Source organism: Xiphophorus hellerii, chromosome 4, assembly GCF_003331165.1.
Source record: "Xiphophorus hellerii strain 12219 chromosome 4, Xiphophorus_hellerii-4.1, whole genome shotgun sequence".
In the NCBI taxonomy this organism is placed as follows: domain Eukaryota; kingdom Metazoa; phylum Chordata; class Actinopteri; order Cyprinodontiformes; family Poeciliidae; genus Xiphophorus; species Xiphophorus hellerii.
Window position 1 is genome coordinate 16597067 of NC_045675.1, and position 23960 is coordinate 16621026.

The following is a 23960-nucleotide window of genomic DNA, read 5'->3' on the forward strand; positions in this document are numbered from 1 at the left end:
TCCTGGTGTTATTTTAGATTAAAAACAGTCATTTAATATCTCAAATTTATAGCAATCATCAATTCTTAAAGTCAAGTTAAGTTTTTTTTTTCTGTAGCACATTTCAGCAACAAGGCAGTTCAAAGTGTTTTACACGATAAACACACAATACAATCAACAAACAAAAATGAAGCGACACTTTATTTATAACGAAGCGAAATAAGGAGAACATAGTTAATTTATGTTCCGGTTATTAATTAAAAGCAGCTCTAGTCAACTTTTTAGCCTTGATTAGTGTTTCAGTATTTTTGCAGCTTTATGGAAGTGGTCACTTTAAACTTTAAATACATACGTTGTTTTAATGGTCATTTATTCAATTCTAAATGGCAAAAATCGGAACTTTGAAGTACTGCTGTTGATTATATGCCACATCCACCTGCTCTACGCACTTCTTTGGCCAACCTCTTTCAGCGTAATCCTCCGCCTGCAGTAGATGTGCTGAGGCTAGAGTAGCCACCATTTTGCATGTCTAGTGTGTTCCTCCCTCCATTGCTAATAGAGACGATTCCAGTTCTTTTCTGGCATCATTACGGCTCGTAAGTACATTTAGAAAGTACCATATTGTCACAAATATGTGGAAGTGTCTCTACTTGTACTTAAATACGAGTGCTTTTGATTGTACTTGCGATGTCAACTGACAGTTAGGCGCTGCATAGGAAGTCGCAGCCCTCAGTGCACCCGGGTTGCGCCTGTCAGCAGCTAAGTTGCTGGGCTAGGTATGTGCACTGCTGTGGTGTAACTACTGACTAAGTCATACAAGTCGTAACAACTTAAAATGGTAGGATATAGTGATTCTTCTCTTGATAAGTAAGAAAAACCCTTCGTCGTCTTTTAATTTCGACGGTAACTCCTATATTTGACAGAGAAATGTCAGGGAGCTAGCTAACGCTAAGAAGGCCTAAACTGCATCATGTTCAGATCAATCGGTAATTAGAGGGGGGGCTTAAGTGACCCCGGTCCTGTTTTCCATTCGTCTGATGTAATGCTGTCAATATAAACATTAGTTTAAGGAGACTTTTTCAGTCACGGTGACGTTGTGATGTCAAACCGATACCTTGTCCTTTCAAGTTCCCCAATATATCAGGGTTAGCTCGCTGATAGCTGCTTCTTCACAGGTGTGCTTTCCTTCTGTAACTTAAGACATTGTTCCATGTGCTTGGGAAAGACTTTTAATACCTTTTTGACGACGTGTAAAATAATTCACCCCTAAGCAAACGTTGCATTTGGGGAAATCCAGGAAGCTATCGGCAGCTTTGCTAATGTGCTGACGACGTGAACGTGGATTTACTAAAGTTTTAAGAGAGGCTTTCCTGGCGTTGACATATCGATGTAATAGACTATTATCATATAGGCTTTTACTTCACACACAGTGGTCTCGTTGGTGTAAATTGTTGCACAAAGTATGTTATTGTTGAGGAAGTCAGCTGGAAGTAGGAAGTGAGCTAACCACGGTGACGTTCAGCAGGTGTACATGGGCTTTTCAGGAGTGCCTCACCTCTTGACGTCCACGTACGTTTACAGTCATTTTTATGTACTTGTTTGCCTAATTTAGCTACTTGTTTGTGTTTTGATTTGGGATTCCGGTTTTACTATTTTGCAGTTACCTTTTTCTAGTTTTCTATTCCAATTTATTCATTTTTGAAAAGACGAAATGTTGCAGCTAAGCGCGTCGTTTTGTTGCTTTCTGAAACAGGTGTTGGTAAATCATAGCATAAAGCAATTGTTTTATTCTACGGTTTAACCTACAGTAGAAAATGATGTTGAAATTATGTCACGTTTGTATACAGAGTCGAGTAAAACAACCAAATTCGTATGCAAAAATAATTAGCCGGTGATTATGCTGTAATTAGGACAACCAGATAAAGAACTTCTTTCAATGGAGTATTGATTGTTTGCATTTCTGTTTCAGATTAGAAAAAAAAAAAAACAAACAAACACAAATTGCAGCCTAAAAGTAGCATTTCATTTTGCCTACTATTCACATTGTCTGTGTTTTAACTCTATAAGCTCCCTACAACTTTAGTGTAACATTTTTGCCTGTGATTTAATTGATGAGGTAATGTAGCCTTTAAAGGATGTGTAGCAGCCTAATTGGATTTAAAGTAGACAACCACGCCTCAATCCCCAAAAGAAAAAGACACCAGACCCTATGGCAACATGCAAAATAGAGACGTAGTCTCCGTGAGCAGGAGAGGCTGCTTCTTCCTCAGGTTGCTGCTACGTCCAGCTTTTTCCAGTGCAAATATATTTCAGCATTAACATGTTTTAACATATTGTTTTTAAAAGACCGTTTGATTATGACTTTTGTGAACAATTATGGGATTAAGTCCTTTTTCTCTTGACACAAATGACAGAGTTGTGAGTACTGCAGAAGTCTGTGTGTCTGTGTAGAAGTTCACTTACAGTAACCACACTTCTATTGTTATTTGTGTTGTATGTATGAATGAATTTGTTTACTTTGCACATGCTGAGCTGATCACGAAGACTTGATCACGTTTTCTTCTTTATCTAAGAAAAATAAATGAGTAAGATGAACCATCTTTTGCAACACATTCCTGTGATGTTTCATTAGCTGCATTTGGTGATTTCATATAAAACCATAAAGTGGTGCCTGATCTCTGAGTTTATATTTGATGTGAGTCAGTAAGTCAACTCCTCTGTGGTAAATGGGAGTAGAGTTATTTTTTTAAATTGTTGCTGGTAGCGAGATGCTAAACAATGTCATCTGAACTGTCTCTAGTTCAGATGTACGTCTTCCTGTACAAACAGGAAGACGGATTTGTTTGTAGTATAAATATGCATATTGTAGCGTTTTGCATTTGGACCTTTGGATTGCTTTGTCCCTGATGAATTTGTGTTGGTGTGTTATCTTTCATAACATGACCCAAAATGCTGATTTGGGTTTAGTTGTTTTTAAGTTATGAATGAAAGCGTTTAAGGAAGACGAACCTGTAGGCTTTGGTGTTTCTGTTTGTTATTTTTTTATCTTAGTGCAAAGTGCTAGAAGTCTTTTATTCTCCCTGATCACCACCTCATACATTTTTTGGAATAAGTAAACACCTTTGTCTTTCATGTCCATCTGATGTTGTTTTCCCCCTGAACTCTACTCCCTGTTACATGACAGTTACAGAAAATGGCAGTAATGGGTCGTTTTTTCACAAAAAAAGAAGAAAAATAGATGTTGATTGTAGTAAATTATATTTTTGCTCTGCAAAAACATGGTACTGTAATTCAATCAGCTCCCAGCAGTAGCTGGATTTACCTTTTGTGTTGATTATAAGCACAGCAGGAGATGCTTTATCATGATTCATTGAGCCCAACACTGAGTCCATTCAGCTCAGGTAATTTAAATGGTGTTAGAACAGACTAGCTCCCTGGCTTTATTAAAGTGTGGCCTTGGCTGCCCATCCTCTCTGTTCCTGTTTGATCAAAGTGAATTCTTTGAATAGCAGCTGCAACACGCCACTTTTTTTCAACAAAGGACGTTCCCTTTCTCCCTCGGTCCGGATCCTTATTTCTCTGTCAGCCGATACCATAACGAAGAGGTCGATCTGACCAAACCACAACTTGTGAGAAAATGTTGTAAGGCCATTTTTTTGTTTGTCTGTTGGTTGCACAGTTAAAAAGTTATCCAAATCTCACTGCTTAAGGAAATTGAAAATATCAACCTCATCTGGATATAACACGGAAATCTTCATTTTAGGCTTTTATTGCTGATGAATTCCTTCTGGACTTTACGCTTCACTTCACAGGGAAGTCAGTTACATTTGAAATTGAGATTGAATGAAATTATTGTGTGCTGTTGAGCGGTACGTTTAAATTACTTTATGCAACTGATGTGATGATGGGTACGTTTTATTTTTAGAGCAGTTATTGCGTTTGCATGACTGATATTATGCAGAGACGGATGTTTTTATTGAAAAGAAATGTCTTTTTTTTAAAAACTAAATTTTAAGTAATTTCTATAATTGTATAAGTACCATAGGATATTGTGATGAAATAAAATAGACAGTGCCAATCCCAAGTGTCACTTGTATGTGCTGTAAAACATCTAAATTACTGTTTGAGATGATTTAGGCTGAAGGGAAAGATGACAAATCAAAAACTGATCATGAATATGTCATAAACTAAACCATCTCACATCTTTAACTGTTTGGTTTTATGATTCGCTCCTCATGTTTCATTGAAAGTGTTGGCAGGCTGTTTTAAAGTCCTTCCTAATGTTGCATGCTGTTTAATAAACTACTGAAATGATTTTATGTCAGAAGTTCATCTGGTAGTTTATAGTGATTTTCTAAAGGCCCTGTGTTGTTTGTGAAAAAGCCTTGTTCCTTTTTAACAAACATCCTCTCCATTTCATGAAACCAAAGGTAAATCATGCGCCTTTCATGTGACTTTTCACCTCCATTATGTGACTGTATTCTTCCTGATAAAAGGCTTTAATGACAAACGAAGACAAAATGCACAAGTTAGAGGGCTGCAGTAATGATCCTTTTAGGTTAATAATACACTACTGAAAATTCTGGTTGGAAATTAAACAAAGAAATCTATTTTTAACTTTTTTAAGAACAGCATACAGAAGTTGGTCTCCTTGTTTGACTTTTTTTCCCCATAAAGATTGTTACCTCTGCTATCTTGCTCTCTGTCTGTGGTTCTGTGATGGACTGTATGCAGGCATGATTAGCATGCTATTGATATTCAAACATAAGGCCCCGCGGTTCCTTCTTTTAAAGTTATGTAGGGGCACACTGAGCTCTGGACATGCTTTATGTACAAATTGTTTCCAACTCTATCATGAGGTGGCATTTTATGTTTTACTTTTTCCAGTTTAGCTCAAATTCAGCTGCTTTTGCATCAACTACACCAGTTTTGTAACCAGCTGAAGCGTGAAGGAAGCAGAAAAGTTCCTATAAATTAATATTCTGCACAGCTTTTGATGTGACGTGAGTCTTTAGACCTGCTGTAGTGAGTCTACAGGTGTTGGTCTGCTTGTTAATCATATTGACCCGAGCTGCAGTCGTCGTTTTTATATTTTAGTGTTGCAAGGATGTGAAAGCTTCTGGTTTTTGTTTTATTGACATTTTGAAGAGGATTACCATTTATCTCTAGAACTATGCTTCCAGACTTTGAACTGATTAGAAGATTTTGGATAAAGAAAGTACAGATATCTGAGTTTTGTATCGCAAGTGATTTATTTTGGAACAAAGTGATTGTGCAGCTTTCACACTTTCTTTTTGCTTTTTTTCCTGTTGTACCTTATTTTCATAAATTTTAATGTTTGGTATCTAGTGCAAAATTTCTTTTCACGACAAAGCATGTTGCCTTCATAAATATTTTAAGCTTTGTGCTTGTGTGCCCCTAGAAGCTTCTCTGTGGAGGGAATTAAATTTCACTCGTTCTTCTCGCCTGTTTCTGCTCCTAATTCTGCTGAGGAGTTCAGCGTCCTAAAATCAACACACAATTTATGCAAACAAAACTGAACCAAACACAAAATTGTTCTCACTTTGAATGAACTTCAGGCGAAGAAGATTATTTCGTTCCAAAAAATGTATAAATTTTTTTTACTTTTTACAACTTTGTTTTGTAGTTTTAGTGAGTAATCTTAGTTTATGCAACTCCACTTTTAATATGTATTATATACTAGGTGTTTTCAGTAATTAATGGTTGCTGTTTGTTAATTTGTAGAGGACTGATTCCTGTTTTCAGCGTGATGTGGTCTCGTGTCTGTAGGTAACACCCTTTTCAATCTTCTGTGTTTTCCAGAGAATGCCAGCTCCGATCAGACTGCGGGAGCTGATCCGGACCATCCGGACGGCACGGACCCAGGCAGAGGAGCGAGAGATGATCCAGAAAGAGTGTGCTGCTATCCGCTCGTCTTTCAGAGAGGAAGACAACACATACCGTTGCAGAAATGTGGCAAAGTTACTTTATATGCACATGTTGGGCTACCCAGCCCACTTTGGGCAGGTATGTGTGTCTGACTAATAGGATTAAATCTCGTTTGATTTCCAGTGAACATGATGTTTCAGAGATATTAACCTGAGTGTATTGTGACTCTTTGTCTTGTTTCTAGCTGGAGTGTCTGAAGCTGATTGCATCCCAAAAGTTCACTGACAAACGGATAGGTTATTTGGGAGCTATGCTTCTTCTGGACGAGAGACAGGACGTTCATTTACTAATGACAAATTGCATTAAAAAGTAAGTGAAACTCAAACTACACACAGCTGTGTGAAGTGGTGATTTAGATAAAAACTCAGATCTTGAGTTGTTTACTACTGAAACATGAAACAACATCATCAACATTCTCTGTTGCAGAGATTTTGCTTCTTCCTGGCTAAATCATAGTCTTCCTAATGTGCTCTAAAATCATGTGGCTGTCTGTATTACAATATTTAGAATGGTTCCATTTTATTCTGCTGTGTTTCCATGGCTTATGTGACTCATTTCTTCCACACCAGTGATTTGAATCACAGCACACAGTACGTCCAAGGCCTGGCTTTGTGCACTTTAGGCTGCATGGGGTCCTCAGAAATGTGTCGTGACCTGGCGGGGGAGGTAGAGAAGCTGCTTAAAACATCCAACTCATACTTGAGGAAAAAGGTAAGCTTCACTTTGTTTGATTTTTGTTCTTTTATATTTGAAAATTAGAGGTTTGGAGATGAAACGTAAAGGTGAAATAAAATAAGAAACAATGTTCAACCATCTCTTATTTCAATCTTTAACAGGCAGCATTGTGTGCAGTCCATGTCATCAGGAAGGTCCCAGAGCTCATGGAAATGTTTCTTCCAGCCACAAAAAACCTGCTGAGTGAGAAGAACCACGGTAAGTGGAAACTGAACGTCAGGGGCCAGTTGACGGCCACCTGGGAAACAGGGTTGTCCCACAGAAATGCAGAATCCGTCCAGTTTCCTTCGACTCACAGTGCCACGTTGAGTGCAACTAACTTCTTGTCGCCACCTTTGCAGAGGACATTGGAACTATTGACCTGCCAAACACTTAGGTTTGTGTGCAGCTCATTGTATGGAGCACAGGGCAAATTATAAGATAAATACTACAATGTCTCTGTTGGACAGTTTTCTTTTTGATGAAATGACCATAAAATATGACAGTGGAGCATTTAATTATTGCTGCAGTTGTTTACTCCTGGCCCTTTGAAGAGCTGTTTTTAAATGGCCACAGGTTCTCTAATGAAGATTTTGTGGCATTAGTAAGTTGACAGGAGGGGAAGGTGTGCAGTAAATGCCCCAGGGAGGGGAGCTGAACTGAAGGCAGCTGCGTTGAAAGATACGTCTGTATTGAGCCAAGCGGCGCTGCCCACACTTGAAGAAGCCATGCCATTTAGCACTGATGTTTACGCAAAGCATTACCTTGTGTTGGTTCTGTTCTGTGGGCTGGACGCAAAGGATTCTGAATTTCTGCTTGAATTCTGAATCACTGATGTCGTGTTTAGCTAATTTGGTCTTTTATTTGAAATTCTCCTGGTCCCAAATCAAATTTTTCTAATTGGTATATTGGAACTGTATCTTTGGCTCAAATTGTGATGTTAGTAACTTGTGCAGCAGTAATATTTAAACCATCAGCATCCTGCTGATTAAGCCAAGCAGGGAACCACGAACTTTCTACGTCTGAAATTTGAATTACTCTTGAAACCTGATTAATTGTTTAAACTCTAATATGTACCACATTATTTGTTTACAACTGTCCCTTAAATGAGATGATCATAGAAATGTAATTTAATGGATCAAGTCTTCTGCTCTTATCCTCATAAATTACAGTAACATTGCAAAATATATTTCAGTAACTCAGTTAAAGTGAAACCCCTGTATAGATTTGTTGCATGCTGGGTGAAATTTATTCGCTTGTTCATTGCTGATAGTTTTGATGATTATGCCTTGCAGATAATAAAAATTTAATGCAGTTTCTGAGAAGTTGGAGTATTACATAATACATATAGGTTCCTTGTATTGTACAGTATATTTTCAGCCAGTGGCTCTGCAGAGGAGGTAAGGAACACAAGTTAAAATCACAGGTTTTAACTCGTCTGCTCAGTTTCAAGTCGTCTTGAAGGTCCTCCATCGGTTTTCTGTGAGGTTTAAGTCAGGAGAGTGATACAGTGGTCATAAAGGCAGGTATTAATTAGTATTTCCAGCAGTGCTGGAGAAGGAAATGCTGCAAGGTTAACATCTCTTGAATATTGGTTAGTGTTTTTTATTCTTTCCGATGTATGTAAATAGTAGCAGAGTGGCGACCTTCTACTGTTTGGTGGCCGTCGTTGACACTTACTGCTGTGGAGGAATTATTTTGCCTTGTAAATTCAGAGATGCAGTGAGTGACCTTGTGAATTACAGCAATATTACGTTGCTCTTTGTGCTGCAGTGTAAAATGACAGAGACAGACTTTCACAGGCGCAGCCAATAAAGCTAGTTAGGACAATGAAAGTGATTATAACTGGTGCCTCACTGCAGTAAATGCATTTTAATCACAAATGTTAATGAGCAATTTGTAGATTTACATGTAAATGAAAATCACCTGCCCCTTCTGTCCTCTCAGGTGTTCTGCATACATCTGTCGTCCTCCTTACTGAGATGTGTGAAAGAAGTCCTGATATGCTGGCCCACTTCAGAAAGGTACGGACTGAACGCACAAAAAAGTCATGCAACTATTGGCACATTTGTCTGAAACTCATGTCACATTTCATTCTCCTTCAGTTGCACATTTTATTTTTTAGGACTTAGATCAGCAGATATGTTAAACCAGATTATAATACGGGTCTTCTCCTAGTTTCAAATAATCTTTAATCTCCTCCCACTGTCTTTCCCCCCTGTTGTTTCTCGACTGCTGCTATTCCTCTCCTATAAGAGTGTTACAAACTAGGCCACCGCGTCTCATGCTCATATTCTGAACATTATCTGAAGCTCTCTGAAAGTGAATGATTTTCCAGTTTCCCCTCCCTAACATCTACTTCATATTTTTTCTGTCATTTGTCTTTGTTACAATTCCTGCATTGTGTTAGAATGAGAAGGTAAGAGTACATTCTGATCTCATAGCTGGTGCATGCTGTTAATAGTAATCACTCCTCACGGTCACCTCACACGTACCCAGATTTGTGTTCAGTAATGTCATGTCTTGTTTTCAGTTAGAATTTTGGTTTCTTTATATTGTACAGTGGTCATTATTATGTCAGTGTTTTTAAATATTATACAAAACTGTTTTTGATCCATTCGTCGGAAACATTTCCCACTATTTTTAATGTGCAACTCGTTTAATCACAATCTTAAGAGAAATTGGCACAATTGGTGGTTTATGGTTGATAGCCACAAGTCGCACTAGAGACAAGACTGAAACATTTTTTATATATAATAATAGTTGCATTAGCCCTGTATGCAGACATATTAATGGAATGTAATTTTATATCTGGCCATATAGTAAAGTGTTCTTGTCGGATATGAGCAACATTTTTATTTACATTCTATAAGCCTCGTCTGGTATTGAATCTAAAAGGCTTATGTGTTTCTTTCTTTTTGGTTTAAGACTACAATGACCTGAAATATCATTTTATCTGATTTGTTTTTCTGATGCCAAACTGCTCCAGCACAAATGTTTTAGAAATTACTAACACAGAAAGCTACTTTTCATTTGTTTTCCAATGTTTAATAAGTAGTTTTTGCACATTTCTTAAAGTGTAAAAAGCTAACTTTTTCCTTTTTAATAGTCAAATACTTGAGCCTAAATTTGATATTTTGCTTCTTAGACAATTTGTAGCCATTCCTTGCCATTTTTCTTCCAACCTACTTCCATTTTGTATCCATGCATTTTCTTATTGAATATTAGCAGATCTTTCTATCTAGTTGGGTATTTGTATTAAATCCCGGAATTAAATAATCATTAAAAGTGAAAATCTCCCTTATAATTAAATTAGATGCATTTTATATTATGAAATCTTGCATTTCCCCCCCATTGATTATGGTTGTATGGACAGTATGGATCCGTTTTCTGTTATGCGATCAAACTAAAGTGACTCAGCAAGATATTCTGCTGCTAGATATTAATTTCTATAATCTCAACATTACATCTCCTTCAAGAATACTGAGAGTTTAGATAATTATTTTAAATATTTTGGTTTTCTAAGAGGCTACTCACTTTGAAACGACCAGTTCCTTTTAATTTCACACACCTACAATTTAGATTTTTCCCCAAATGTTTTAATACATTTTCTTCACCATAGTTAACAGAAACACCAACACTGTTTCACTCCCTACATTTAAATATTTGTCACTTTATTATTAATAAGTTAGTTTATAAACATTGTTCAGGTGTAGGTCTGGGATCTGTGCATAATATTGTGATCTCTCCTCTTTTTATTTCTTCTGTTGTTGGTATTTGTTTTTTATAGCTGGTTCCACAGTTGGTGAGGATCCTCAAGAACCTAATAATGTCTGGATATTCTCCTGAACATGATGTGTCGGGCATAAGCGACCCTTTCCTGCAGGTAAGTCTTCATTTTTAAAACCGCAATTTGACTCAACTTTTATGTTGGTATGAACATGTAAATAGAAATGAGTTTTCAGCACTTCTGTATATAATTTATACACAGCAAAGACCGTTTGTTTTAATAGAATAAGCCGCTAAGATCTAAAATGGTTATAACATGTAGTTATCAAGCTCAGAGAAGTGAATTACTGTTATTGCAGGATGTGATTTTTTCCTTAGGTGCGGATATTGAGACTACTGAGAATTTTAGGCAAGAATGATGATGACTCCAGTGAAGCAATGAATGACATTCTCGCACAGGTTAGAATGAAAAGTATTAAATGCATTGATATATTTAGTAATTTTAAAGGCGCGTTGCTTAAGTGTAGCTCACCAATGATGGTTTTGCAGGTTGCAACAAACACAGAGACGAGTAAAAATGTAGGTAATGCAATCCTGTATGAGACTGTACTGACCATAATGGACATCAAGTCTGAAAGTGGACTGAGGGTGAGGGATTTTTAAAAATTTTTTGTTTATTTTTGCTTTAAGGCAAACCTCTAGTATTCCTTTAGTTCTTTCTGATTTTGCTTTTCTAAATACTTGTTGTTTTTTCTTTCTTTCAGGTTTTGGCCATTAACATACTAGGTCGCTTCCTTCTTAACAATGACAAAAATATAAGGTAATTACTTCATTTATCAATCTTGATCTTTTATGAGTGGATTAAATAGAGATGCAATTAAATCCCAGTTATTCTACTTAATTAAAAACTCCTCATTCCAGATATGTGGCATTGACATCTCTACTAAAGACGGTACAAACAGACCACAATGCGGTGCAGAGGCATCGGAGCACCATTGTGGATTGTTTAAAAGATCTGGATGTCTCCATTAAGAGGTCACGCGCACATCTCGTATTTCTTCAACTTCTTTTCCATGTCTCATGTACTTGTTTTTGACGAGATGCTCTGTTATGGTGTAGACGTGCGATGGAGCTGAGTTTTGCCCTCGTGAACGGCAACAACATCAGAGGCATGATGAAGGAGCTGCTCTACTTTCTGGACTCCTGTGACCCAGAATTCAAGGCAGACTGTGCATCAGGAGTGTTTCTAGCTGCTGAGAAGTAAGGCCAAACATTCTCCATGCACAGATACTTTAGAATAATTTTAATGTCTCACTCCCTCCTGGGCTTGGTCATTTCAGGCTTTTTCTTGTAAGCATTACAGAATGAAGTCACTATATGTTACTCCCATCTGTGAAGTTTCCACTTTCTAGAAATATGGAATGCTGTATGATGATAAAATGAGTGATCCATCGTCTGACAGATTTTGCTGATACCATTTGTTTTCTGACAGCATTTGTCTTCCTGTATCCGCAGTGTTGGATAACGTTTTCCATTTATTTGACAAATCTTTTCATTCTTTTGTTTCACAGATATGCTCCTTCGAAAAGATGGCACATAGACACCATTATGAGAGTACTCACAACGGTGCGTATGCTACAGAAACTTTCCAATCCCTAAAGTAATGGCTACTAGCAGTCTAGTTTGAGTTTGTCTTTGCGTCACCGTTTTAGGCAGGGAGCTACGTGCGAGACGACTCTGTTCCCAACCTGATCCAGCTCATCACAAACTCTGTGGAGATGCACGCGTATACAGTTCAGAGACTTTACAAAGCACTGCTGGACGACATTTCACAGGTCAGTGAAGCTCTTGTTTGGTCTATGACTAAGCGTAAGCTGTGAATGTAATTGATATTTTACATTTCAAACCATGTCAAGTATCTACAATAAACTTTGTGGCATTTTCTGTCTGTCTTCCAGCAACCTCTTGTGCAGGTTGCGTCATGGTGCATAGGAGAATATGGAGACCTCCTGGTGTCAGGGCAGTGTGAGGAAGAGGAGCCCATCCAGGTATTTTTAGAGAAATCCTTCCTAGACATGAAACAGAATATTGATTGCGTGACTACACCGGTGAACGTTTTGGTTTCCTCAGGTGACTGAGGATGAAGTTCTGGATGTATTGGAAGGTCTTCTGGTGTCCAATCTGTCCACGCCTGTGACCCGCGGCTATTCCCTCACCGCCATCATGAAGCTGTCGACTCGTTTCAGCAGCGTGAAGTGTGTGAATTTTTCCCTCCTTTGTTCTGCATTTATTTTCCTGACAGTATCAGTTTTTCTGCAACAGTTTTGATATTTTATTACATTCAGCTTTCATATTGTAAGATTATGCATCATCTAAAAATATTTACTATTAGCCTCGGTGGATGGAGTCAACCATGACTCAGCGTTGCACAGGGACAGGCGGCTTTGTTTCACATGATTTATTTTGTCAAACAGATGTTCGAGATTAGCTGTATAAGTGAAGCCAAATCCAGTACAACTTTTAAGGAGCTTTTTTGATAATCTTGATTTTAGATCATTGTAAAAAATAATAATAACGAATAACACATGAACAAAGTTGCGGCCAGATTGCTGTAGGTTACTTAAACAAAAATAATTTTCCAGACTAAAATTGGAGCTTTCTGCTTATTCTTGTTTTAGTAACTTGGCTCTGGTAAATATATTAAGGTATGAACATTTCATTCTTGAGAAGATGTTAAATTTTATTTGGAAAAAAAATACAATCTGCTGAAAATGAGTTTGGTTAAGGTTAAAGTCAGAATTCTCTTTTTTTTTTTATTTTGGTCCTAATCCTCTTCCATAGTTTATACCACAAATGATGGCAAGCCATTTTTTGTGTATCTTGTCCTGTTTTGCTCATATTTGGAGTCATAGTTAATTAATGATTAAGTAGCACTTTAAGCTTTGGCTATAATTTGGCTTTACTTATCTCTTTATAACAGGTGTCTGCTTTCTTCTATGTGACATTTTAATCATTTTTTAAAATTCTCTTTGTGTTTTTAGCCGAATCAAAAAGGTGGTTTCAATATACGGGAGTAGCATTGATGTGGAGCTTCAGCAGAGAGCCGTGGAGTACAACGCACTTTTCAAGAAATACGACCACATGAGGTGAAGCTTCCTAATGTTTAACAAAATAAAAAAGTAGAACATCCATATTCAAGGTTTCTGAAGATTTAGAGATTTTGATTTATTCATTTCAATTTAAGGCTATAAAATTTTAAATACTTGTATATTTTTTATACTAGGTAGGTATTAAATTATGTTATGTCTGAAATTAGCATCACAAAGCAATCATTCGTTTGCTTTGGGATTTATAGCTTTGGTTAAAAATGATATGTTCAGGAAAATATAATCAAAATATTTTTTATATCATGTGCACTACCTTTTCCGTTATCACTGATAAGTCAAAATTTTAAAATGTTTGCCTTGAAAATGAATATTTTAACAATAGTCTCATATACATGTTGTTACTAATAATTATGAAGCTTACGACATACTGCAGGAAAGTGTTGAAATCTGATGTGAAACCATTCCAGCCAGTTGAAAAACACAAATTAAAGAAGACAAAGGTAGCTTGACCTTGTTTATGCTATTAAGCAAGATATATATTCCTTTATAGACCCGCTCTTCTTGAACGTATGCCTATTATGGAGAAGACGGCCTCTAATGGTCCCACAGAAATCGTACAGACAAACGGAGAGACTGAGCCATCTACGGTGGAGGCAAAACATCCACCGCCTGTTACCCAACCAACAAACCAAGTGAGAATAATTTCAAAGAATATTTATTGTTAATATGCAAGTTAAACACCTAGATCAATGCTGTGACAGCCTTTGATTTTATGGGTTTTTTTTATTGACTAAGGTTTTCAACTGAAACTGTTTTAATTCGTCTCTAACGTTTCATAGTGTTATTATTGGTTAATATACTAAATGATTACATGTATTGACGAAGTCTCCATGTTGTCTTTATTCTGAGGCTAATGATTTGTTAGACCTGCTGGGTGGAAATGATGTGGTGCCGGTAATCCAGACTACGATTCCCACAAAGCCTGCATCAGCTGGAGGAGAGCTGCTTGACCTCCTGGGCGACCTCTCACTAAGTGGTAAGACACTCACCTTAAAGCGCTTTCTTAATCTGTTCAAAGGAAAATGAACGACTTGGTGTAAATTTTTGTTTATCAGTGCTAACTTATTCTTAAGATTCTTCTGGAGCTAACTTGACCTCACGTTTATTTGTTGATTACCTTTTTTGCTCTGTATAACAAATCTCTCGGATGTAGTGGGCTCGTTTTTAGAAGTAAAGAGTCAACTTGGACATTGATTTAAAAAACAAAAAAAGACTTTTATCTATAAAAGAATATTTTCTAAAACATCTAGAAAACCATATTTGACTTTGTTACTTTCTCAGGTGGTCCGGCGCCTGCACCCGCTCCCTCAGTGCCCACTTCCCAGCCACCTTTCCTGCTGGACGGGCTCACTTCACAACCCCTGTTCAATGACATCGCAGCTGCAGGTAGGAGTGTGTTCCTTTTTTAAGCTATAAATATGCTACAGTTTTTTTTAAAGAAATCTGGTTATTATGAGGCTTTAGTTGGCATTTTGTGGTGAGATTTTATTGCATTGGCAACTCTGATCTTATTTTAAAATAATTTCCATGAATCTCCTGCTTAGGTATTCCTTCCATGACTGCATACAACAAGAATGGTCTAAAAATAGACTTCACATTTGAGAGAGCTAACCCCAACCCAAACATCGCAGTCATCACCATCCACGCCACCAACTCAACAGAGGCTGAAATGACCGACTTTGTTTTTCAGGCTGCAGTACCAAAGGTAATCAAACAACAACAGACTGACCTCTCACTCATTTACTGTTTTCTTTTTTTTTTAAATATTAAATTTTTCTACAAAGATAACAAGCTATTTTACACAAATTTATATTTTAAAATCCCAAATTTGACTGAAAATTAAGATTCATGACAAATTCTAAGTGTTCGGCTGTTACATCTATGACATACAAAATAATGAAAAGTCTTATAAACAGCATAGCAAAACTAAAAAACAAATTTTTTGTGTGTTTAAAAACAATGTCTGAATATTCTGCATGTAAATACGGGTTGGACAAAGCTGACCAATGAGTGGACATGAGCATAGCTTGCATTTGCAAAACTCTGAGACACGCACACACACACCCCCACACACATCCAGTCAGCAGTGAAGGAAAGCAGTTGTGACTGCTGAGAAGGTTAACAAAAAAGCAAAAAATAAATTAATAAAAATTATGTTTTAACTAAAAGAATTGGATGTTGATGAATTATTAGTGTTGGTATTACAAGTATTGGACTTTTACCTTGGGTCTTATCATATCCCAAACTTTTTTTTTTCTGTTTTTGCTAATATTTATATATTTTTTTAAATGATGAGGAGATTGTTGGGGTTCTGTAGAACATACAGTAAATGCTCCTCATTGCTCTAAATTTTGCAGCAATTTTTAAAATGTATCAGTCATTTGACCTCGACATCCATCTATTGGAAACACCTGATTAGCTAAACTCGTCATTTTAAAGTGCTGAAGAGAGCATATTTTTCCACGTGCATTATTGTTTCATCTGAAGTTGTTGTTTTCATCAGACATTCCAGCTGCAGCTCCTTTCCCCCAGCAGTAACGTCGTCCCAGCTCTCAACCAGGGAACTGTAACACAGGTCATCAGAGTTCTCAACCCACAGAAGGTGAGTTTCTTTTCAAATATCTCTTTAGCTTTTAGTTTCATAGCAACACATCCATATATACAACTTCCATGATTTTACAAAGATTTCTGTTTTTACAATCAAAACCTTAAAATTTCAGCAACAACTACGAATGAGGATCAAACTAACCTACACCCACAAAGGCTCGGCCGTGCAGGACCTGGCAGAGGTTAATAACTTCCCACCGCAGTCGTGGCAGTGATGACCGGCTCCTGCTGCCTCCAAAAAGCCCCACCAAGGGAACTATGAAAACCTTTTTTTTTTTTTTTTTTTCCCCTTCTCCCACACGTTTGCCTCCCACCTTTTCTTCCAATGGACCGCCCTGTGACATCACTGCAGATCGCTGCCCTCGAGTTGCATGGGAAGCAGCAGAGCATCAACCACAGGAGGATAGAGCAGATGTTATGAAGACCCTGTTGGCATTACAAGAGGAATTGGGGAAAAAACATATCAATCATTGAACTTTCTCTTTTCGCTCTTAATTGATCTCTTAGTATGCTGATGTATTTTTCTCACACCCCTCTGTCACCACACCCAGAAGGATTCATGCGCACCGTCCACTGTGGCACACTTTACCTCTGAAAAAGTGTTGCCCCCTTTGGGCTCTTTCTTTTTTTTTTTTTTAATCCTAAAATGCAGTTTGAGGCATTTGCTCCCTTGATCGGTAGGATTGGCTTTGCTTTCACAAACCATCATCCCTATGATGGCAGCAGAAAAAACTTTGTAAACTTTTTCTTTCTCCACACTGTCAACAATATAACTTCAGAGTTGTATTCATTCTGAATTACATTAATTTGCTAAATGCATGTGTGCTGGGGTCACAATCACATCTGGACTTTAAGCTCCGAGGGGGGATTTTCTGATTCTGTTTGTAGGCCACTTCATCCAACTCTGTTTCTGGGTTCAGAACATTTCCCCTCATCCAACACCTCATCTGTAGGGAATCGACAGCTTGTAGATCTGTACAAAACAGCAAGTTTGATGTACTGCAGTGAATACGTTATCGCTCTGAAACTTACCTGAAAACAAGTTGCGTTTGTGTGAGAGAGAGATCTGCATTTTAAACTTTTCCTGCATCTGTGTCATCAGCCAGGATTGCATTTTGACTTCTATTTCTGATTTGTTTAACCTGATTGAACTTGGTCACCATGCTCACACATGTAAATGAAGCTTGTCATGAATGTAGTAACTTGCACTGAATGCTTTTCTTTCCCCTCTCTTAATTCTTCTTTCCAAGTTTTTATTTTTTATTTTTATTTTGTCGGGGATGCTCCTCTTATCGGCACTGATTTTGTGAGAGTTTGTTTTGTTTCTGCAGTAATTATGCCTGATATCAAAGTGATGTGCCTTTCTGACTTAGCTGAGTTAAAATAAAATAAAGTGAGCGTCGTCTGTCGCTCTTGATGGATTTCAACTAAAATACCACTAACCTGAGCAACAATTTTAGTCCAGGAATTTGTAAATTATAGTAAAATATTTCAAATTATATCTTGATTTTCTCAGATTTCTAATAAAAACGAGAGTCGATCATATTTAAATCCTATAATTAAAACAAAGTTAATGGCAGCTAATGTGTGTAAACGTTGACAAGCTGGCGTCGGGTTATTTTTCAAATCCTCCCCAAAATCCATCAAGCAACAGAGACTGAATTATTAGTCAGAGCTAACGTAACTTTTTTTTGAAGCCGCCTTCACTCTCGTCAGAAGCATACCGTCATCGGGGATAGGAACCTTAATACCTCACACTGTTTTCTTTCTGTTAACTTTAGTGGCAGGACATCGGCAGCTTTTGTTTAGTCACCAAATGCAACAGAGGGGGAGTGTCTGCATGAAGAAAACTAACAGTAGTCTGTGCATCTCATTACTGAACTCACAGCCTCACTATGATCCGCCGATATAACTCCTCTCACTATGCTTCACTATCTTTTAACTTCTGTGACCAAATCAGAGATCTACTATTAGCTTTGGAAATATTTTTGAGCTCATGATATGTGTATATGGAGAAATCTTTTTTCTGCTGAACGTTTTTCTTCTGTTTGTTGATGAATGCTATATTGGCTTTTTTTCTGTACATACTGAGGGCTTTTACAAATGTTTGTCTACTGTACTATCTTTCATCCTTTTTTTAGATATCATTTTCTAAACAAAATTCCAACTACTCACAATGTACATTGTCTAAATAGATTTAGTCGGTCTATAATGAGACAAGTATGTATCATCACTCATTCATTGTAAAAGATTTATGATCTGCCTGTACATTGTATATAGTTGTAAAACAAAAACGCTGATCAGATTAAATAAAATCCACATAAAAGATTAGTTGGAAAGTATAATTGTATACATATATGTACAAAAGTAATCTTAAAAGGATGCAATGGAGCTTCATTTGATTTCCCGTTGAGTCCTGATTGGACGTCACGCCCTGGCGTCGTCGGGTTTGGTGTCTGGATGGTGGGTTTCTAATGTGGCTTTAACACACACACACACACCCTCTGAATGATGCACTGTACTACTGAGGAGCAGCAACTTGAGTTCTGCTCCCTCGCCCCTCGAACACCTCACGCATCCACGGCCTCTTGCGGAGCGGCTCCCTTGCCGAGACGCATCTTTCATTCGGCCTTACATGCTCTCTTGATCTTCTCTTCAACCTACCTTTTGTTTTTGTGAAGCCCATTTTAGTTTTGGTGTGTTCTCTCTCTCTCTCTCTCTTGCACCATCCAAAAGCAAGGACACTACTACTGCCATGCCTGCATTTTTTTCTCCCCCTTTTTTATTTTTTAAAGTTCTCTTTATGGTCAATTGGTTTGCTTTTAACCTGCATGGTTTGACTGCCCTTTACAATCCAAAATGATGCTGTAAAATCCATGTGAAAGCTCAACGTTTTTGTTATGTAAATCAATCAATACAATGTTCAATTTCTTTTAGAGCTTTTTTTTTTTTTTTTTTTTAGGTTTTATTTAATCTGCTTCTGTTTAATGGAGGCAAACCAGATGAAGCATGTGCTACAAGGTAGTGAACACAAGGGGGAGCTGTGCAAAATGGAAGGCTGGCAGGGTGAGAGGACGTTTCATACACCTATTCCTGAATGTGTTTTTGTGTGTGTGTGGGGGGGTGTGTGTGCGTGTGTGTGTGTGTGTGTGTGTAGTGTTATTCAAACTGTATGTTAATCACGCCTGATTAGTTCTTTCTATGAAGCTGTTAACATTTTACAAATGGAAGTGAGCCCAACATTAAAGCTTTGGACACTATAACTGAGGAGGAAGGAAACGAGCTCCTGCCAGTGGTGTGGTCAGATCTGTGTGGGTTTGTGTGAAGAAAATCATCTTTGAGAGAGCCCAACGGTGTGCCATCTGTCTTTTATCTGCATAGGACGTAATTATTTTGGCTGCAATTTCAACTCTCAGCTTCTAAGCTGCATGTGAAGAACTGTAAATAAGGTCGTTCCTACTCTTGACGTGAAACCTCTTTTGCAAATGCAAGAAAAGTTTAAATGTTCAAATCTGTCACGCTCCCATCGAGGGGCAGCACGAATGTGCAATTAGAAATCATTCATCATGAGCTTACAACCTGGTTACTGTTTTATTTTTTGTTGTTTTGTTTCACTTTGGGGGCAAAGAAAATGCAAATCATCAACTGAATCCCTTGTGTGTTTTTTTTTTTTTTTTTTTTTGTTCCTTCCTTTGCTGGGATGAAGTCGTTTTGTAAAGGGCTTGAAAGAGCATCTAAATGCACATCATGGTCCTTTTCCATTTATTTTTAAAAAGAGGGGGAAAAAAACTGATTTCACTTTGCTCTGAAAACATGACCTGTGACCCCCTTCCCTCATCCCAACGACCCGCCCAGCCCGAAAACATCTAAAAACGAATCAGATTTAAATTTTGTGTTTTTGTTGGAGAGGAGGGGAGTGGCGTGAGATTCACTGTTTTCCAGTTCCATGGCTTCAAGGAGTGTGAATGTCAGACTGAAAATATGAAATGATCTTTAACGATGAGAAGTTGTAAACTATTAAATGGATTATTTTCAATTTATGCTGTGTATTCTTGTCTTTGGGTTGGAGATGATGATCAAGCGAATAAAAAAGTGAAATAAAAATCAAGTTGAAGTATGGAAATTTGTGCCGTGTGTCTGCTCCGCTAAACAAAAGTTGGGTTTTTAACCTCAACCAAAAAAAAAGTTTGTACCATTTGTGGTTTTTCTTTTCCTGAATGAAGTGTATTAATCAGTTGCTTTTGTTTCTACTTAAGTGTTCATTCAACTCAATTTGCTAGAATAGGAAGTTCTACTGAAAACATTTGGATTTTACAAATTTGAATCACTGATTTTTACATGCACAATGTCATCTGTGCTTATTGTCACCCCTGTTTAAAGGTTGATGAGCCTTGAAGCAAATGGATTAAATCTTCACCTTTAAATGCAATTTAAAGAACGAGATTTAAAAAGTCCCACATTAGGGGGGGGGACAATATCACTGATTCCCCACTGAGAACCAATCTTCTCTGCTTACCCGATCTATATCTGGAGTTTGAGAAGAACATAGAAAAAGGTTGGTTTTGTTTCAGTCTTGTGTTAATTTGGCTGCCATTTGAGATTACTATCCAGTTTTAAAGCCTGCTTAAAACCCTATTTTTTTCTGGGTGAGGAAGTCAGTAGATCTTAAAAAATGTACTGTGATTTCAAAGAGTTTCTAGACTTGCAAAAAAATACCACAAATGGTGTACACAAACTTCTCAGATACGTTGGGTTCAGCCCAAATCCGTTTCTGAACAACACAGTATTGTTAAACATCGAAAGGCGTCTTACCGAGGGGATCCCCAACTGCAACAGTGGAGCGGAGAACTCCAGCAGAACCAGACTGAGGACGGGCGGCCATCTGTCTTCACCAAATGGAAGGAGTTTATTTTAGTGAAAATAGCATATGCGGTCATGAGGAAGAGACGTGAGCGGGGAGGGATGTCCTCCAGCAAACCATGACTACAGCAGGAATCTGTCATCTAAGACAAGCCAGGCCACAACATAGGATCCATGAACACGTTTAGTTTTTCAGGCAGATGATGAATCAGAACTGAAAGCACATTTAAATTTGAAGTTATTAGATGGAGAAATCATAATGAGCAATTGAAATGTATAAAATGTTGTATAATTGACAGAAAACACTTATTATAGTTAGGATTCCCGTTTGAATGCACATTTTCTCTACTATTATCATTGATCAGTAAAATGATGAGTAACTTTTCCTCAGAGGTAGAGTCTGAAATTGGTGTTTGTTTTTTTTATTGATTTGAAAATCCAGAATAAATCAGTAATTAAGTATTGATCGCTAATGTACTTGTACATTCATTTGTTCCACCTTTCCAATCATTTAACAGGATGTGACATATTCTTACGTCTAAATAAAAATGAAATAACTTACTTTTTTAACATTTAGTAAACTTCTAAAAGTGTAATCTGGGTAGTTTCTCAATAGTGCTTAAAATATGATATAATGCACCAAAGTCTAATAACTTGCCTTTCAGTCTGAGTTTGGGCAAAGTTTTGGAAAAATAATGGCCAAAGACATACCGCTAATGATTTACAAAGTTAGCTCTGCAAAATGTCCATTCAGCAGGAGGGCTGAGCACAAATGCACTCCATAATTTTCACATTTCTATTCATAAAAAATTGAAAACTGTTCATATTTTTATAAACTTCTCAGTGATTGCGTATCACATGAATCATTTTACAAAGCACGGTACAAATCTAAGTTACCACTTCTCCAGTACAGCATGTTTGTTTCACTTGATTTGTTTTTGTTTGTCGTCAGGTTTTGTGGTTGACATGCTGTTATTTTTACCCTGAGGAATGCGTGCTATGACAACTAAACTACTACAGCAGGACAGCATGAGAACAGGAAGACACACAAGCATCAGATGAGAAAAAATAACTTAGATGTAACCTGAGTCCAAAAGAAGTTCACTATTGGTTTTATACATGTGCAATAGGAAGTTGGCATCCTCTGCTTTAAAATAATGTTTTGCATTTAAGTTAATTGTTGCCTAAATACAGTCAGATCTTAAACTGTACCTCCACTTGAACCTTTTTTTTTTTTTTTTTTTTTTGGAGTGGTACAACTCATTATTATTCACTTGAAGCCTCTCCCCTCTGACAGTACCAGTGAGAGTTAAAGGAAATGCCTGAACCCGCCCCTGTAATGTTTATTGATCAGCTCCCCGGCAGGCAGGCAGGCAGGCCTGTGTGACAGCGGTCAGATTAGTCGGGATATGGCGTCGCAGCGCCGACACAGGATGAATTTTCCTCTCTCTGTGGGAATTTACCAGCCGTGTTCCGGGGGCGCTCCTGCCTTTTGAGGCTGCTACCAGGGGGGGACATACATGGCGATGGAGGAGGAGGATAACAACACAGCGGTCCCTGCGATCAACATCCGAGCCGACATCAAGAAGGGAGGCGATGCCGGAGACAACGGGGCTTGTATTGACAGGCAGCCGGACACGGTGGTCCATCAGGCGGGGCTGAGCCGGACTGCGGGTCGCGGCAGCCGCAGCGGTCCCGGAGCTCACTCTGCAACCGGAATCCGAGTGCTGAAGGCAGGTCATAACGGGAGGGTTTGTGTCCCGGTGATACACTGGGGTGAATCCGGCAGCACAGAGCGCTGGTGACGGGGAAGGATTTGCCTCATAGTCCGCTGCAGCGGATCACTGAACAGGGCAAAGTGCATGATTTCAAACGCATCCTTGCAATGTTATGTAACGCCTGTTATTATAAGTGATGGCTGTCATTCAGGGAGGAGCGCATCAAAATCCAATTAATACCAACAAACCTCACAAACACGCTGGGGTGTTTAAGATGTGTTACAGGAAGGCCTCTTCCTGCCCAGGTTTCTGATGATTTTTTAAATGATGTTTCCCATACATCTACAGGGAATTAGTCCTCCCTGGTGTGTTATTTGTATTAAATGTAGGTACCAGTTTAAATGTTCAGTAAAACAAGCCCAAATGTTAGCTATCTTCAGTGAAAGGGTAATGTCTCTTGTCAGATGTGTACAATCAGACATGTCTGTTCAGTTCTAAGGCTATTGTATCAAATTTAGCTGTTTGAAAATAAATTAGAGCTCAAGAAAAATGGACACATTTTGAATTTCTAGTCAGTATCTTCATTTACCTCAAAATAGGGTTGATAATTTGAGATTACTCCTCTCTGTGTTGCTTTTAATTTTTGATTTTCACCTCATAGTTGGCTAGCAAAATAGGAATGAACAAAGTTAGACTTTTTTATATTTATATTTATATGTTGAATATGTTTCAAAAATCAAAGCTGTTCAGAACAATCTTTCATAATATTGTAGTTTACATGCTTATGTTAATCCAAGGCCCACAAAGGGGGGAAACAAACATCTAAACTGCTATTCTTTTCCCATTTGAACAATCAGGATAATGTTTACCAAAATCTCAAACTATGTTTTAACTCATTTAGTGGAGTTTTTTCCCCCTGATGAGTAAAGAAAGACCAAAGAATTGTCGCATTGTATAGAGTTTAGGTTTGACCTGGTTGAGCATTTCAGATTTTGAACTGGAACTAGACTTCAGATTCCTTGAAAAACAGTGAAATGCCCCTTTAGTTGTGCAAACTTTAACCATTAACCATCTGTAGTGCATAGTCACATTTTCCTGCAGTGCTTAGCCTAATGTGTCGTTACGGTGCCCAACCGCTGTTGACTGGGTATCCATTAGTGTTAGAAGATGTGATCAGGGTGCAACTGAAAAGTAATCTTTTCTATTTTTATGTTTTTGGTGTTTTTGTTTCCCATTG

General features: G+C 37.8%; 2 protein-coding genes across 3 annotated transcripts in view; both read left to right on the forward strand.

The window, feature by feature from the left end:
- Positions 1-472: 472 nt before the first annotated feature.
- Positions 473-18476, forward strand: ap1g1 (adaptor related protein complex 1 subunit gamma 1). Of its 2 annotated transcripts, XM_032560585.1 has the most exons (24): positions 473-575; positions 5803-6006; positions 6113-6237; positions 6498-6639; positions 6765-6861; positions 8590-8666; positions 9053-9061; positions 10433-10528; positions 10750-10830; positions 10921-11019; positions 11136-11191; positions 11293-11406; positions 11491-11631; positions 11943-11997; positions 12084-12206; positions 12330-12419; positions 12502-12626; positions 13413-13517; positions 14029-14170; positions 14388-14514; positions 14820-14924; positions 15083-15243; positions 16042-16140; positions 16259-18476. In XM_032560585.1, the coding sequence occupies exons 2-24, from the start codon at positions 5806-5808 to the stop codon at positions 16358-16360; spliced, it is 2472 nt and encodes an 823-aa protein (XP_032416476.1). In that variant the 5' UTR covers positions 473-575; positions 5803-5805; the 3' UTR covers positions 16361-18476. The 2 variants fall into 2 exon arrangements, with proteins under 2 accessions (XP_032416476.1, XP_032416478.1); XM_032560587.1 differs by lacking the exon at positions 9053-9061.
- Positions 18477-22525: 4049 nt separating this feature from the next.
- phlpp2 (PH domain and leucine rich repeat protein phosphatase 2) overlaps positions 22526-23960 on the forward strand; it is a 40320-nt gene continuing 38885 nt past the window's right edge. Inside the window, exon 1 of the mRNA XM_032560498.1 lies at positions 22526-22738. Within this exon, the coding sequence (XP_032416389.1) occupies positions 22526-22738 (213 nt within the window). The remainder of the gene's footprint in view (positions 22739-23960) is intronic.